Source organism: Plasmodium coatneyi, chromosome 5 (assembly GCF_001680005.1).
Source record: "Plasmodium coatneyi strain Hackeri chromosome 5, complete sequence".
NCBI lineage: Eukaryota > Apicomplexa > Aconoidasida > Haemosporida > Plasmodiidae > Plasmodium > Plasmodium coatneyi.
Window position 1 is genome coordinate 743693 of NC_033560.1, and position 12522 is coordinate 756214.

At 37.6% G+C, this 12522-nt stretch overlaps 2 protein-coding genes across 2 annotated transcripts; one reads left to right on the forward strand and one right to left on the reverse strand.

Annotated features, from left to right (window-relative positions):
* Positions 1-2729: 2729 nt before the first annotated feature.
* On the forward strand, positions 2730-6291 carry PCOAH_00011350 (SICA antigen; the record flags this gene model as incomplete). Its single annotated transcript, XM_020057944.1, has 5 exons — positions 2730-2774; positions 3069-3873; positions 3988-5124; positions 5206-5609; positions 5830-6291. 5 exons carry the CDS (start codon positions 2730-2732, stop codon positions 6289-6291), a joined length of 2853 nt encoding a protein of 950 aa, XP_019913587.1.
* Positions 6292-6906: 615 nt separating this feature from the next.
* On the reverse strand, positions 6907-8415 carry PCOAH_00011360 (KIR protein; the record flags this gene model as incomplete). The annotated part of the gene is made up of 3 exons (XM_020057945.1): positions 6907-7203; positions 7381-8163; positions 8401-8415. 3 exons carry the CDS (start codon positions 8413-8415, stop codon positions 6907-6909), a joined length of 1095 nt encoding a protein of 364 aa, XP_019913557.1.
* Between the last annotated feature and the right edge of the window lie 4107 nt (positions 8416-12522).

The following is a 12522-nucleotide window of genomic DNA, read 5'->3' on the forward strand; positions in this document are numbered from 1 at the left end:
CAACAGTTCCTTATGCACCCTTTGTTTTTTCATCGCAATTTATTTATTCGGACTGTGTTGATAAGAACTTTCTTTTCCTTAGAAAAACTGCATAGTTAATAAATTCCATGGTGAGTGAAATATTTTTTTTTCCCTGACAATAATGCGATCTAAGTTTTTTTTTTTCTTTTTCTTTAGGTAATTCTTTCGGTTAATTTTTTTGGTGCCAAATTGTTTGTAACATTAATTTGGAGGGAATTTATGCGGAGAATAACTTCTCACGGGGAAAAAAGCATTGTGTTAAGCGCCTAAGTGTAAAAGTTGTATAATAAAACAGAATAAAAAAAAAGAACAAATAATATGACAAAGGAATAATGTGCTGTATAACGACGAATGAAATAATGTGCTTCATGACGATCAAAGTAATGCATATATAACACATGCACAATAATGTTGCTTTGTAAAGGATGAATAAAACAGAAAAAAAAAGAAGGAAAAAAAAGAAATAAGTTAGAGAAGAAAGGAAAAAAGGAACGAAAGAGCGAAAGAAGAGTGAAAAAAAAATGAATGGAAAAAGAAAATTCCGCACATACTACTTCTGGAAGGAATCAATCATAGGGAGTTTTGATATGGATGAAGGAAGTACGTTATGTGTAATATTTGATAGAACATTATTCCTATATGATAAGTAGATAAATTATTGAATAATGTGGTAAAAAAAAATGGATTCGCAGAATAAGTTTGAGGCGTTGGTGAAGGAGTGGTACACTTCAAATGGGAAGAGTAAGGAGAACGGTGCGGTATGTATGGACATCGGAAATTTACTTAGCTTTGTATTAAAATTGTTACCTGTACATTTAAGCTCCAATAAATATAGTATATGAAAATATAAGGGACGAATGATATGTGCATGTATAATTTTTCTATTTGCAGCCTGAATTATTAAATAAACTCAAGGGATATGTTGACGAATTCATGAATACCATGAAGAATGATGATGAAGATAGTAGGTTAGTTGGGGAAGAAGGGTGCAAAGATGTTAAAATAGGTGAAAGGGGAATGACAAAAGAAGAGCGAGAATGGTGCATTTTCCTATTACAGAATTTATGGAAAATAAGAATGTTAGAAATGGTGGATACGGACCAGAGTGTGTGGAATAAAAAAATAAGATCTTACACACGCTGTGCTGTAATGAAAGTATGGTTTTATATGTATAGAGATATGTATTGTGAAGCTGACGATATTATGACACATGCCTTTGATAAAATGAGGGAGTTATGCACAAAGATGGGCACAGTGGGAGGGTGTAATGAATGTAAGTATGAAAGGTTTGAGTCCATGCACGTGGATGGTGTAAGTGTTCTAGGGTACATTTTCAACCAAATACCAAGAAATCTAATAAGTGTAACGAAGAAAAATAAATTGTCGTGGGGAAGAAAATGTAATAGGACAGCCAAAGATAGAAAGGAGGAGGAGCGGTCCGATGGAAGGGGACGTGCAGGAGGCGAAGCAACAGATGCAGGGAGAATGCAGGACGTATTGAATCAAGTAAAGCAAGAAATAAGTGTGAAGATTGGAGTCCCAATAGACGTCCAGGAACAACACAAGGCAACTCAGAAAGCGGCAAGCAACGCGGCAGGAAGGTATTTCCTTGAATTGTTGGGTGGATGGATAAGACGTAAAGAAACCGCTGGAAAAGATGTAAGTACAATATTTCATATATAATGCATAATATTTTGCATAGTGCAATGTATGTGTGCACAATGTGTATGTGTATACAATGTAATAGTGTACACACAATGTATATGTATAAAAAATTTGTATGTGTCTAATGCCTGTTCTGCATACATCAGTATGGCAGTACATGAGAGGTTTAAGCGGTCTAAGGAGGGGAAGGAAAGGAGGGTCTAAAGAAGGAGGAAGGAAAGCAGTGCATAAGGAGGAACGAGGGTGAAGGAAAGAGGAACTAAAAGATGCAAGGAAAGGTTGTTAGGTGTGGTTGGTGGAAGGAAGGGAATGGTTTAAGGAAGAGGAAGGAAAGGGACGTCTAAAGAGGAATGAAGGGTCTAAGGAAGGAAGGGAGGAGGGGATGAAGGAAAGAAGAAGGGGGAGAAGGAAAGAAGAAGGGGGTGAAGGAAAGAAGAAGGGAATGAAGGAATGAAAGGAAAGAAGTAATAAAGGAATAAGGAAGAAAGGAATAAGGAAAGAAAGGAAAGGAAGGATGGGTCTAAGGAGGGTAGGACGGGGAGGGAAGGGGAAAGAACATTTTAGGGGGGGGTTCCAGTTTTAGGGTTAGGGTTCAGGGTAAGGTGGGTTCCTGGTTTAGGTTAACGTGGGTTCCGGGTTAAGGGAAGGTGGGAAATGGGTGTTGTTTGTGGAGAATAAGTGGAAAATTGATGAATAAGACTTCGGGTTTAGGGTTTAGGGTTTAGGATTTAGGGTTCAATGTTTAGGATTTAGGGTTAAGGTTTTAGGATTTAGGGTTAGGGGTTTAGGACTTAGGGTTCAGAGTTTAGTGTTTAGGTTTCAGTGTTTAGGGATGAGGGTTGCCTATTTAGGGTTTAGGTTGAGGTTTTAGGATTCAGAGTTTAGGGTTCAGGGTTTAGGGTTCAGTATTGTGTGTTTAGCCTTCAGTTTTTTGGGTTTGGAGTTTAGTGTTCATGTTTAGGGTTTAGGGTATGGGAATTGTGGTGCAACATGTGTAAGAAGTGAGGTGTATAATTGGAGAATTAGATGTGGTTGTGGAGAATATGGTGTGTTCTATGGAGAATAAGGTGTGTGGTATGGTGAATGAGGTGTGTAGTATGGGGAGGGATGTGTCTCAGTAGAATGTGCGTGGGTTTGTAGAATGTGTGTACTTTTGTAGAATGTGTGTCGGTTTGTAGGATTCGTGTGTGTTTGTGCAGAATGTATTGTATGCAGAGTGTGTTTGTAGAAAGTATATGTGTAATGGATTTTTATGTCTGTACAATGTGTGGATAGATGCATCTATATAAATTTGAGAAATAATATGAATGATGTAGGGAAGGGGTGAGGGAACAATACTATGCACATATATATTAATGCATTATTTGAATTTATTTCTATAGGTTAAAATATGGAAAGACATTGAAGATGTGCTTAAAGACATGCTTAAGAATGTTCAGAAAGATGCCCCAGAAATAAACTCACTGTGTGGTGATTATAAAGAGGACAGCGGAGGCATAGTGGCTAGGAACAGAGGAAAGGACTTGTGTAAAATGTTAATAAAAATAATATATTGGATTGATGGACTGATAGAGAAAGAGGAGAAGATAGGGCATAAGAAGTGGAACTGGAAGTGGGAAAGAAGGAAAGACATCAAAGAAGAAGATTGGGAACTCCAAGCCTATCTTAGATGTATATTAGGAAAAATAACTATGACAAAAATGTTAGCGACTCACTGTGATATGGACAGGGTTACTCCAATTGTGACGGGAGCCATAGAAGGAACTTTGTTACAGAAAGGTGTCCAGGCGGAACATGAAAAATGCGATGAAATCGATTTCAGGAGTTTAAATATTGGGAAAAAATTTTTTTGGGAGGAAATAGATAAATGGATAAAGCAAGAAACAAGAGAAGGAGGAGGAATAAGAAAAATAAAGAGTGATGGGGAAAAATGTGTAGGAACTGCACCAACTAAAAAAACGAGTGCAGACGCAGTAGTGAAGAAAAAGAATGTTGTTAAGTTATTAGGATCTGGGGATCCGAATGAATTGCAGGAATTAATAGAGAAGGACACTAAATTACCGAAGGAGGTATTGAATAAAGTGGTAGAAAAAATACAAAAGAAGTTAGAAAAAAAGAAAGGAGCTCAATACAAATGTCCCAAACGTACAATCACTAAAGATGGATTTGTCGATGACGACGAAGAACGTAAGTCATCATTATACACATAATCCCTAAGGAAGGTTGTGTTAGATTGTTCACCCCCCTAACAACCTTTTCTACCCATCTAACAGCCCTAACAATCTTTCTCCCTTCTTGCAGTCACCATTGGGGAATGGTTCACGGCATTTTCCAACAATGTGTCTGAGGATGACAAAATGAATTTTGGGGAGTGGGATACACTGCGTGCCGTATGTGATGATTTGTATAGTGTTCAAAGTGATATGAGTAAGTATAACAGTTTCTGTGAAATTATGGTAAGGAATTTACTTTTAGTAACGGAAGTTGGAAATCAATATAAAAACGAAGACGGAAAAACACCATGTGAGAAGAAAGTGAAAAATATTCCTCTATGTAATCTCTTAAAAGTGTGGATGGAATATATGCGGTTTTTGTGTGCACCGGAAGAAGTCATGAAACACGTCTTCGAGGCAGTAGAACCAGTTAGGGCAATACTTCATCCAGGTGGGAACTATGCTAAGTGCGAATATGGGACGTATGCTATTAATTATAGAGGACAGACGGATATGTTAGAGAAAGTTTGGAAGCTTCTACACGACAGTGTTATTAGTGGAAGGGTAGGCATTGTTACTAAACATACATGGTGTACTGATTATAGGACAAGGAAGGATCGGATCCGTGCACCTACAGGTGATGGTCTTAGCCGTGCCGATAAGGGCGCACAGAGTCAAGGTATCAATGGTAATGCTGGTTTAAAAAACTTAGAAGAACTCTTAGAAAAAATTAGGGGGCCAATGGAGGAAGAGCGGCAAGCAGAGCTGAAGTTTCTGGAACAAACCATTCAGACAGTCATACAAGAAGAACAACAGAAACAACAACAGCAGCCTCAAGGACCACCCCCTCCTCCACCACCGCCCCCCAACCCTGGCGACCAAGGAACGGTTAGTGGAGGAGAGGAAGGGGAACGGGGGGTGTTTAAACCAAGCGAAGCACCGGCACCTGTCACTAAGAAAGAAGAACCAGGGGAACCACCTGACAAAGTTACTACGGCTCCGAAGGACTCTGTTCAGGAACAACCAGGTAAGGATACATCATCTCCTAAGCGTACTCCCAGTAAGGAAGATTGTAAGGACAACACTGTGGATGCCGGTGTAGATCCTGGTGCATGCTTCGATGATCTTGACAATGATTTGCCAATAGGACCTTCCCCCCCTGCTCCTTCCAATGAACATCATGAAGCTACTGGAGACACTGGTCCTAAAGGTGTTGCAGGCAGTAGTATGGCTGAAGTTGATTTAATTAAGGGCGAAGCACAACTTCCTTCTTCCCCTGTTATTTCTTCCACTGCCCCTGCTCCAGGTCCTGTTCCTGCCCTAGTAGTTCCTGGTCAGGATGATCTGCCCTTACCGAACCCACCCCAACGGAAATTAAACCTGAATTTTAAGGAAAAAAGCGATGAATCCTACAATGCATTTGGCGGAGGTGGCAAGGACAACAAGCAGACTGAAAATAGTGCCGGTTCTTCCTCTAGACAAGCTCCAGATGGTCCTCCAACAACAGTAACAGCAACAACAACATCATCAGCTGGAAGTATTTCAACAAATAGAACAAGTGATCCAGGGAGGGGGGGAACCGGAGGCTCCCCTCCTGCTCCAGTCCCACTTATTCAAAAGAATGACCACCCTTCCGACCTCCTTACCCCCTACCTTCCTACCATTCCTGTGTTCCTTGGTATTTCTGCAATGAGCTACTTACTTTGGAAGGTAAGAAAAGAAGAACCCCTTCTTTCTCTTCTTTCTTTCCTTCTTTTTCCTTCCTTCTTTTTTCCTTTTCTTTTCCTTCCCTTCCCTTCCCTTCCTTTCCTTGTTTTCTAACCTTAGATGTGTACGATTTCACACTTTAGGGTTTGAGGTAGTAATTACTGTTTGCGTGAACAACATTTCACACCCGAAAAAATTACTTGTTCGTTCTTTTTTTTTGCAGTATTTTTTCCTCGGTAAAAAAAGAAAACGTTACCGAAGAGCTCATCAAGTACGTGGTTCTCCAACATTGGAAGAACAACTCCTTCCTCATGTGGACGACCAGGCACATGGTCCACATGAATATACCTTAATAAAGAAAGGCAGACAACCAAGATCTGTTTCAATGGGAACGAAAAAACCAAAAAAACTTGTCGATCGCCGTGGTGTAGGTCGACGTACCATTATTGATATTCATTTAGAAGTCTTAGACGAATGTCAAAAAGGGGACACTAAACTGGTTCAGGAAGACTTTTTTGAAATTTTGGTTCAAGAATTCATGGGATGTGAATTCATAAAAGAAAAAAATGTTCCTGAGGAACAGGTTCCAAGTTCAGATTCCGGGTTTAGGGGCGAAGACTTTGTTTCTAAGGATGATGTTCCTAAGGAACAGGTTCCAAGTTCAGATTCCGTGTTTAGGGTGTAGTATAAATATTTTTCTTTTTTTTTGTATTGCATGAACGTGTTTGCACGTTCATGTGTAATTAATATAAGCCAAGAAAAAAAAAAAAATTTTATTCCCCACTTTAGTTTGATTTGTTTGGTAAAATTTTTTTTTTTATTGAAGAACTAAAAAAATGCTTATTCATTCTGTTATAAAATTTTTTGACTTTATAAATTTTTTTTTATGTTTTTTAAAATACATGAATATTTTTTCAAAAATGTCAGGACCTTTTTGCGCATCCGCGCCTCTTTTTGGAACTATTCCTTCCTCATGCAGGGTCATTATTCATACATACAAATGTAGGAGAGAAAAAAAAGGAAAGAAATATGAGGAAAAGGAATAAAAAAAAAAATAAAGAAAGAATGAAAAGAAGGAAAGAACGAAGGAAAGGAAAGAAGGGAAAAATAAAAGAAGGAAAGGGAAGGAAAGAAAAGGTCCCCCTTGCTTCTTTGCATTGTATAAAATATGCGCACTTATTTATGTGCGTCCCTTCCTTCCTCCGAAGGGAGGGGGAAAGGAAGGAAGAACATTCCCCTTTCAATCCTTTTCCCCTGTAGGTGTTACACAACAACGGTGTATTACATACGATGTGTTACATTACATGTTTTGGTAACCTATATTGTTCCGGTGACCCCGTTCATTATTTCCTCCTGCCCTTCCTTTGGCAGACGCTCCTGTGGTAGATGGTCTCGCGTGTGCAGCAGAGCTTACTGTTCCATCTATTGTTGAATAATCTGTGGAATATTCTGTTAAGGTGTCTTCTATGGACGAACCAAAGTTCCGCCCAATTGTTCTTTTTTTTCTTGTGTTTTTTCTTCCATTTCCAGAATGTTTACCAAACAAGGAAGACCATGGTTTATACTGAACGGAAGAAAGATTTATAGGGAAAGGGGTCTAAGGAGGAGGAAGGAAAGGAAGGGGCCTAAGGAAGGAGGGTCTAAGGAAAGGGGTCTAAGAAAGGAAGAAAAGAGTCTAAGGAGTAAGAAAGTTGTAAGGAAGGGTCTAAGGAGGAGGAAGGAAAGGGAAATAAGGGGTCTATGGAAGGAAATACTGTTACTTATATTATTTCACTTTTAATATTAAGTTTTGGATTCTTACTTTGTATAATAAAAAAGGGGTACCTATTGTTGCTAAAGTGCCAAAGATGGAAGTGATTGAAGAGGTGGTGGTGGCGGAACGTACAGCATCTTCTAGTTTGGATTGTGCTGTTTGTGCTTCGTGCGCTATACTGTCTTGTAATGATTTTAATTCAGATTTCAATTTTGATAGTTTCTCTTCAATGCCTGACTTATGATTATTCCAAAATTTTTTACAGTAATCATATGATCCCCCGTTCGTACAACTTACCTTTACGGCTTCATATGCTATACTTACGTCCTGCAGGTAACTTTGACATTTCGTAATACCCTTAGGCCCACTATGCTCTAACAGTGTTAGTACAGTAGGATGGTCGTACCAGAAATCGAATAGGATTTTTCTATTTTTGAAAGTGACTTCGTCAATATTAGCGCATATATCTTTACATTCTGGGTTCCCATATATATCTTTTATTAATGAACAGATAGTAAATAGGATACCCTTGAAATTGGCTTCCGCAGGGAGCTCAGATAATTTGTTTCCTATCCAGAAATATAGGAAATAGCAAGGGGCAGTAGTCTTCGCATTGTCCCTGTCTTTATACATGTAGTTAACATAGTACCATGCATTCTTAATTTTATCCCTGCGACCTTCATTAGTAATTGAATTTAGAGTCCCGCTTACATTATCTGTGCAACCATCTCCACATTTTTTTATGCCCACATCGAATTTATCATAGAAGCCTGTTTTTGAAGGTAAAATATCCCGAAATAGTTCCTGCAAATATATAATTGATAAAGACGGAAGAGTGGAATATATATACATATATATGTACGTGTGTATATATATATGTAAGTGCACATATATCTGTGATCACCTATATATATATGTATGCACCCCTTATATTCATTATATTATGTACAGGGAAGTTTGGCGTGTACACATGAAGTGTATTATGTGTGCATAGCTACTTTTACATAGGTAGGATATATAATTTAAAATTCTTCTCCTTACTGTTTCTGATGACATGGTTTCATATATATGTGCTTCTATATGTGTATATATATATAATTTTATATTAAACTCCTCTATATATTAAAAAAAGAAGAGAGTATAAGGAATTGTGCCCCGTTCGATAGTGATTATGCTTATGAATATGATTATGATTATTGATGAGTATGTGTCAAATTCTTGCACTCTTCCCTGATTGTTACACATTCGTTAATTTTTGAATAGTGATAATACACACATGCGTCCGATCAGCATATGTATATAATGCAGTCAGTAGTATGAACAAAATTTAATGGAATAACAGAACTAAAAAAGGAATAGAAGGAGGGGAAAAAATTAGGTTACTGATGTATTCCCTGCCCATGTACTACATTGCTCAACTATATGTGGTTACTATAATGTTATATTATTACTTAAACATGCTTCCCCTTGTATCCACATGTTTATAGAGGAGTGCAACTTCCATGTTAGCGTAATTTTCAACATGTATTATGAATTTTTCCTTTAGTATTATCTAAGAAGGGGAGTTAGTTAAAAATTGTTCATATGTGCCATATTGTGCAATTCACATATGTAGATCATTGTGCTTCCCTCCATACATGTGTACATGTGTTATAAATATTAACTGGAGTAGCTCATCTAATGGAGCGAATGAGTTAATGAAGCATATATACGAATGGGAAGGATATATATTGCACAATGTTCATATACGAAAATGTGCATATGGATGGAAGGATAGGGAACAGAATGTGCTCTCTATGCACATATATGAACTGTACTACATATATATGTGTTAACAACATTTAACAACCACTCCTCCTTTAATATTAACAATTAAAAGCATCAAATTCATAATGTACATACTAAAAGTTCCTATTAAAAAAAAGAAGAAAGAAGAATTTACACTCCCCTATATATATACGTAATAGCTACATCAGGTAAATAATAGACTAACATATTATAAACATTAACCTACGGATCTGTAGTACGGAGCATGGATGGAAGATGCATAAAGTATATGATTCTTATGTTTTTTCCTTTCTGCTCCTCCTTCTTCCTTCCTTCTGCTCCTGTTCTATTGTGCGACTTCCCCTTTGGGGGCTTCGCTCATTCGTACCCCCGTTCTTACCTGTTCTTACCTTAAATTATATATGTGCACATATGTAATGATTTGGATGCATATGCACATGTATGTGTTACCGTTGCTTGAAAATGTTAAACAACATATATATATTCTTAAGAAAATAACAATTCCATATTCATGTTCATAATCATATTCATATTCATTCATTCCATATTCATAATCATAATCGTACACACAACAACAGAAGAGAAATAATCATTCATCGTACACAGCAGAAGAAAAAAAAGCACTCAATAAATTCGATACTGTGCTATTACATATATGTGAACAGCACAACTTCCTAAAGTGCAGTATATACGAAGAACGTGCATACATAAAAAAGAATGGCTGAGGTAATACCACTTTATTCCTTCCTTATTCTAAAGGGGGGGAAGGAAGCGTGGGACATTTGAATAATATGTGTCCACATATAAAGGAGAACATATAATATGTGCACATATATATAATACCTTCTTATATATATACATGTTTGATGTAATAAAATTAGTAAAAAAAAGAATAAATGAATAGGGACACACATATATATATTCCACACTCTTCATCTTTGCCAATTACATATTTACAGGAGCAGCATTTAAAGGAATTACCCTCAAATGCAAATTTCTATGGTAAAATCGAAAGTAATGGAACGACCTGTACAAATGAAAAGAAGGGAACTATAAAGGCATATCTAAGTTCACTTAACAGAGGAAGGGATCCTGTTGAAAATATTGAAGGAGCAATATGCTATATAGCTGGAATGAAAGAGGGCCAGCATTCATTCTATAATGAGTATTGCGACTTTTTATATTTCTGGATAGGGCATAAACTATCCAGCATTCCTGCATACAGCACATCGTGGAGATCACAGAACTTTCTTCGTAAGTCAATAGAAGAAATAGATGAAAAACGAAATTGTAAAATTAGTTGTGGGGATATAAACTGGGACCTCTTCAATGAGAGGAAACGGGTGTTCGATTATTATTACGATTATAGTACTGTAAGACAGAAGATAATGGGGGATAAGAAAAACTGTGAGGGAAACTGGTTCGGCTATCTAACTAAAGTTTCCTTAGCATGTAGGACTGTGGAACAAAATTGTGCTGTGAAGGAACATAGTACGGATGATCAATATTGTTCCGACTATAATAGCAAGTACTACGTATTTTGTGATGCGCTGAAACACCTAATACAAGAATGTAAACCACAACCTACAGAAGAGGAGGAGATGACATGTTCCCATATAGAAGGACCATTACAGACAGAAATCGCGCAAAAATCAAAATTGCTGCGTGAAGCGGACGAAGCTGTTCGTTCCGCCACCACCACGGCAAGCCTTTCTTCTATATTTGGCACACTCGGACTAACAGCATTTCCATTATTATTATATAAAGTAAGTAGACAGTTATAATCGAAATATAGACAATATAACGAATAGACACTATTTCTATATAAAGGGACAAATGCAAAATAGAATAAACTACATTGCATTATATGCCTTATATACATACATATATATATGTAATACACACTTCCACCCCCTTACTTTCCCCTCCCCAACCTCTTCCTTTGCTTCCTTCTTTTTTTTTTTTTCTTAGTACACTCCACTAACCTCCTGGTTTGGTAACCACACTTCTGGAAATGGAGGAGCAAGGAGCAACAGAAGAAACAGAAGATCAACTGGACACCACAACTTCGATGCGTCCACAGAGAGTGGCTCAACATATGATTCAGCAATTGAATCAACAATAGGTGATTCAGTAGCAGAAAGTGCAACAGTACAATCTGCTGCATATACAAGACAGCCTAACAGGGGGGAAAGAGGAGCAAATAATACTGCAGGTCACAGGAACAATATAGGTTACGGTCGAATATAACGTAACATCTTATGTGGAACACCTGGATGGGGGAGGGCAATGTTCCTTCCTGCACCCCTTCGGAGGAAGCATAAAGGACCCTAAGGCTTGTACAGTGTGTGTATGGGAAAGAAACAAAATGACCTTTCCTCTTTACTTTTTTAATATTTTTCCCCTCTCTTTTTCTTCATTTTTTGTTATTTCTTTTCTTCCTTTTTTCTTTTTCTTTTATTTCTTTCTTCTTTTTTTTTTTTTATTTTTCCATTATGTTTTGTGTTTTATTTTTCACCAACTTGTGATGGTATTTAACGAATTGGAAAAATTATCCCCACGGGGGATCAAGTTAGTGATGGAGTTCAGGTGGGTGATCGACGAACGTACGAGGAGCAACAAACTGTATGTGGTCGCAGCTGGGGAATAAATTTATCAATAAGAATAAAAAAAACGGGGAGGTTCACAGAAGGAAGCCTTGGTGGAGGACCTGTGTGCACAGATTAGTGGTTGCTTTAGCAGGCTTTTTTTTCACTTCTCTTTTCACAACGGAGTGTCCCATTTATGAGGCATGTAAGAAACAGGCTGGGCAACAATTCTTTGCAGTTTCCGTCGCGTTTCATCTGCGTGAATGCGCATTTAAAGGGACACATATGGCAAAGGCATAGTCACTTACATACACGTGTACACAAATGCTGTTGTATGATATTATGTTCGCCGTGCAGCTTAAAGCGCGTCCCCCAAGTTGCGAGAGCAGCCACGTCAGTTAGGCCTTTATTTTTAAGTCCCGCGGGTTGGGATTAAAAAAAATGAAAAAAATTCGAGAAGAAAACGGAAAGAAATTTAAGCCAAAGCGAAAGAAAAAAACAATTTTACCATGTTGTCATTTTATTATTTTTTTCCTTCTCATTTTCTTATATACATTTTTTTTTTTTTTTTTTTTTTTTGCTGCATGCAGGGGGAGGGGCTGCTCCGCGCATTATATTTTTTAATGTGCATTTTGGCTACATCCTCTTTTTGCCGCATTAGTCCCTTCTTCATTTCACTGCGTAAGGTTTGCTCACTTTTATGCTCATTTTGGCACTTTAATTTACTTCGTGCTGCTTCTTAATTTTTTAATTTGCGCTTCCCTTCGGATTTAACCTTTTGTAGGAT